Here is a 5,201-nt window from a genome sequence, read left to right as displayed (position 1 = left end):
TTTTTTTTTTTTTTTTTTTTATTCCACTTGGTCGTTCCAAAGTGGCGAGCGCACAGTCGAGCGCGGGGTGAGAGAAAAGCCAGAGAGTGTCGCCAAGGGGGGGGGGTGGAAGATGGGGCCTTGTCGACTTCCTGTAACTCTCGTTCGGTTTCAATGCATCCGGGAACGACACAAAAGTGCGCATTTCACATAATGTGGGGGAAGCTTCCTAGAACAGGAGCTGTGAACAAACTGGTGACACCTCTTTTTTTTTCATCTTCTCCACGAAGAGGTGTATGCGCTGTTTCGTTCCTCACATTTTTGTGCATCCTCATTAAGAGGGGCATCCCTCCAAGCGGCTCGCCACAGGAGTAGTTTTAAAGTTGGTAAAAGAGGCGAAAAAAAAGGGGTGAAAAAAAAGTTGGCAAAAAAGAGAGCGCAATAGTGGCGAAAGAATAGGAAAAAAAAAAAAAAAAAAAAATGCCAAAAATGATGACGAAAAAGTGGCAAATCAACACGCACCCTTTTGTGGGGGAGGACAAAGCCTCTGCACAGCCCAGTATGGCCTTCTTCAAAAACTGTGTAGCCGTTTGATCTTGTCACCAAAGGGCACAGGCGCAGCGCTGCTTCTAACCTCCCCCTCAATACACACACATACATACACACAAACATGCACACAAACACACGCACAAACATGCGCACAAACACGCGCACACGCACTAGCACACACCTCGGGGTCAGTAAAAGCGGCGTAGCCTAGACATATTGTTGCGGAGAGCCACGACGTTCTGCTTCTTCCACGAAATAAACCCAGGCAAATCGGAGTACTTGCGCTGGTATTTAAAATTAGGAATGAGCAAATGCATGGTGTCCTTTTTAAGAGGATTCAAAAGAATGGACAGCTGATCAATGTTGTTTTCAATTTTGCTAATGGACAAACGAAGAGAATTTTTTTCCACAGAAAAGCTACCCTTAAGCATATTCATTTTGTGCCTTAAATAAAGTAACTGCTCCTCCAGTTGAAATTTCTCCGTCTCGTAAACTTCCCTCTCCTGTTGCTTTTTTAACATTTCCTTGGCTCGAATGCACTGTTCATGAATAGCGCGTCGTGACAAGACGGTTAAAATTCTTTTCATGGTCAGCTTTACCTTTTTTAATCGCCCCGGTTGTACCATTTTAGTGTTATTCTGTAAGTGGAAGTTCTGCTCTCCTAGTAATTTATTTTTTTCCTTCAAGCATAGGTAGTAGAGCTTGTGGAGGTCATCGAAGCTTTTCTTCCTTAAGAGTACGCATGGCCATGCATCTCCCGTTTTGCTGTTTTCTACTTTTGTTTTCATGGGTACGCTGTCCAGGAAGCTGTTTTTCCATAGCTCCTCTATGCCCCTCTGGGGTACGAATTGCATCGCGCGCATCCCGCGCAGTCCTCGCAGCCCTCCTAGCGACATCGTACGGGAAGCGGCAGGTTTGCGTCGTTCTACCTCATGCAACGTATGTGCAACCCGCGTACTCCGTTGTAGCTCCCCCTCCCGAGGGATGCTTCACAGGGGGCAAAAATGGGACAGACGGCACTTCCACGGAACGAACGGGGCATTACCTCGTTGTACAGCGGGAAAAAACGAATGCCCCCAATAGGTATATACTCCTCCCCCTGTTGATTTAAGTGTGTTACTGCCTTTTCCCCTGATTCATAAAGTGTGTACGGAGTTTCTCTTTCCGTTCTTCCTTGGCGTTTTTATGAAGAGAACAGTCGGGGAATAGTCCTCTCACTCTTTCAGTATTGCTCGAAGCTGAGTCAGGTCGAAATGCCTTCCCACGGTTGCTCCCCCCTTAAAACTTCCAAGAGGGGGTAGCGTTCCTCCACCTTCTCCTTGCGCTTCCTACCCTCAGAGGGGGGCACATCACAAAAATGTATACTAGGATTAAATTTTAAAAAAAGGCGAATTGCTACTTCAACGTAGAACAGTTAGGCTATCATTTCAGATTCGCAATTATTATGAATACACTAATATCCTCAAGGACACCATGGTTCGTACCTTTTTTTGGGGGACGTACGTGTAGCGGAACATGAAATGGGGACTCTTATCACCGTTGAAATTATACACTGCTTACATTTTCCATTTACGCTTTTCTCTTTTCATGTGTCATCACCTCTGGGGTGTTTTATTTTAACCTTTTTTTTTTTTTTTTTTTTTTTTTATCACGACCGAGATACGGAACGAAGAATTTACCTGAACCCGTTACACTCCCGCTATACTCCCACTATACTACCGCTATACGTTGCGAATTTAAAAAAAATAAAGGAGGTGCGAGTGACGGGGGATGGTGTTTACGATGCGATGTTCTGTGAGGTGGGCGGGATAAAGAGCCTCTCGAACGTGTGTGTGTACATATACCTTCGTATGACTGCTGGTGGTTGCACTGCTTTGCGGATGAACTGCGTCGCTGGCGCAGCGCCTGTCACCCTGCCGTGTGTAGGTCAAACGCCAACAGAAGGTACAAGCGGGTTACAAGGATATTACGACGAGGTTACGGCGAGCGTGAAAGGAATATCGCGAGAGGAGGTGGCCCACCGCTGTAGGGGGAAGCGGACGTGAAACACGGTCTCCACACTCTTAGTACCAAATTAACAGACGCGCTCACGCATCTCCCATCATGACGAACATACTTTGTCAGCTCCTCTACAGTACCATCACATATGGCCGTTGCTACCCCCTTCCCCTTTCTTTTTTTAATTAAAAAAAAAAATAATAAAACTGCCAAATGAATCGCGAAAGGTGTAATGGTGGAAGGGACAAATACCCAGGATATGTGCTTTTTCAAAAGTGGAACAAATGCTTAACTGAGCCATCTTAAAAGGGGGGGGGGGAAAAAATTAGTATGACAAGCATTAACAAAATGGCGAAGTCATTCATAAGCTAGCGAAACGGCGAAACATGTGTATACACCCTTTTTTTTTTTTCTTCTTTTTTTTGTTTCTTCTTTTTTTTTCCCCCCATATTGAGATCCACAATTTGTGCATGTAAAGAAAGAAAAAAGAAATAAACTGGCCCTTTAAACATATATAGGTGTGGTGATATATCACCGTGTTAGCTGCGACGTGGATGGGCTCCATCGTAGTTTTCCCCAAGGAGACTGAATTGCCTTGTGGTATGTAAAAGGGTGAAAGTATCTCCTTTACCTTTGCGCGGGGTAAATTTTTGCATGTTGCGGTGTGTACGCAAGCGCGCGCCTGTGTTTCACCAGCGGGCTTGCATCGAGTTAGAAGTGGAATACCGTCGCGTGAACAGCCACATGAGAAGCATTTTAGTTTGAACCCCGTGCACCTACATATATCAACTTACCCAAACCTGCTTAAACATTTTTTTTTGTTTTTTTTTCGCTATTCATGACACGCCGCGCATGGGAAGCATGCAAAAAAAAAAAAAAAAAAAAAATGGCCCCATCCCTTAAGAAAGTGCATTATGCGACAAGTGTACACTTAAATAAGAGAAAAAGGAATGAGAAATAAAAAAGGGAGCGCATTTTGGTGAATCCTCAAAGAGACAAACTCGTGTCTACGTTACGCATTAATTATGCAAATATAGCTAAGCATGAGAGTACCCCCTTTTTTGCGGGGCTTTTTTTTTTTTTTATTTCGAAATCACTCTCCTAATTAGGTATAGCTTTTTTTTTTTTTTTTTTTTTTTTCGCTTGTCTTATGAGTATCCCTGTGTGTTCCTGGCTTCCTACAAATACGTTCTTATTTTTTTTTTTTTATCGGTGCCTTATGTAAAATAACTCAAAAAAAAAAAAAAAAAAAAGTACCCTCAATATATGCCCTTTTCGGTTTTTACTCGCGCTGATGGAAATTATGCCCCACGTGGATACTCTTGCGGAAAATGTATTTTCCTATGTAATGTTTCCCTGAAAGAATGGGACACACTTTTTTTTTTTTTTTATCGTGGAGATGGTTATATTTTGAAGCATCTGCACATGTGTAGATGAGGCTTTTTATAAAGTGCAGCATATGTTGATAGCTTGCCAGCTAGCCACCCAAGCGTACTTTTTTTTTGTTCTTTTTCTGTACGTCGTTTTCTCATGCGTCTATTGAGTGCCCCGTCCCCCTAAGTCCTGTGTACGCATTTGGAAATTCGTGGCTCCATTTTTTTTTTTTTTTTGCACTCGAGATTTTAAATTAAATGTGATAAAAAGAAATGAAATTGAAAATGAAATTGAATTAATTTTAAATTAATTTTAATTTATTTTTTTAATTCCAAATTTATTTTTTTTTTTTTTTTTTCACTCCATTTCCATTCAACGTCAAACTTAATCTTTCAAAATCTACACACAAGAAAAAAAAAACTTTTTAACAAGTTTTCCCTCCTATCTTGGATAATCATCTTTTTATTACAAAATCAGTTTTTCTTTTAAATTGAACTTTTCCTCGATTTTTTCGGCCAATTTTAAGTTGAAGGCCTTGAGATTCCTGGTGACGCATCTGGCCTGCTGATTCATCCCTTGTTGGGATTTCTGCCAAGGGGATCGTCAAGAGTCCTTTCAACATCCCTCTTACTTGCCTTGTTTAGAACCTTGTTAAGTGGCCTATTACTTTCCTTCCTACTTGCCTTGTTTAGAATCTTGTTAAAGTGCCTTGTTACTTGCCTTGTTATTTCCCCTGCTATTCTCCCTGCTATTTTCCCTGCTGTTTTCCCTGTTTAGAATCTTGTTAAGTGGCCTATTAGTTGCCTTGTGTAGAATCTTGTTAAGTTCCCTCTTGGCATCTTTTTAGAAGCTTTTTAGCAGCTTGTTAATTGCCTCGTCGAGAAACTTGTACACAACCTTGCAGATAATCTTGTACATGACCGTGTTAAGTGCCTTGTGGATAACCTTGTACATAACCTTGTGGAAAACCTTGTTAAGTGCCTTGTAGATAGTCTCGTTAAGTGCCTTATAGATAGTCTCGTTAAGTGCCTTGTGGATAACCTTGTTAAGTGCCCTGTTGGCAATCGTTTTGAGAGCCTTGTGAATGACCCTGTTGGGTGTCTAGTGCTCAGCTTATTATCTGCCTTGTTAATTCTTTACCTACAACCTTGTTCATAACATTGTTGAGATCTTTTTTAATGCCCTTGTTGAAATCTTTTTTAATGCCCTTGTTGAGAACCTTTTAAATGTCCTTGTTGAGATCTTGTTAATAACATTGTTGAGATCTTTTTTAATGCCCTAGTTGAGATCTTTTTAAATGT

General features: G+C 41.5%; 2 protein-coding genes across 2 annotated transcripts in view; both read right to left on the bottom strand.

Moving 5' to 3' along the window:
- Positions 1-716: 716 nt before the first annotated feature.
- AK88_00598 (uncharacterized protein) lies at positions 717-1,382 on the bottom strand (the record flags this gene model as incomplete). The annotated part of the gene is made up of 1 exon (XM_012478246.1): positions 717-1,382. One exon carries the CDS (start codon positions 1,380-1,382, stop codon positions 717-719), a length of 666 nt encoding a protein of 221 aa, XP_012333669.1.
- Positions 1,383-4,743: 3,361 nt separating this feature from the next.
- Positions 4,744-5,201, bottom strand: part of AK88_00597 (uncharacterized protein) — a gene marked incomplete at both ends in the record, with an annotated part of 3,341 nt that continues 2,883 nt past the window's right edge. The window contains one exon of the mRNA XM_012478245.1: positions 4,744-4,941. Coding sequence (XP_012333668.1) covers positions 4,744-4,941 — 198 coding nt within the window. The remainder of the gene's footprint in view (positions 4,942-5,201) is intronic.

Source organism: Plasmodium fragile (genome assembly GCF_000956335.1).
Source record: "Plasmodium fragile strain nilgiri unplaced genomic scaffold supercont1.5, whole genome shotgun sequence".
NCBI classification, from domain to species: Eukaryota; Apicomplexa; class Aconoidasida; order Haemosporida; family Plasmodiidae; genus Plasmodium; species Plasmodium fragile.
This window is presented reverse-complemented; position numbering and strand designations above follow the sequence as displayed.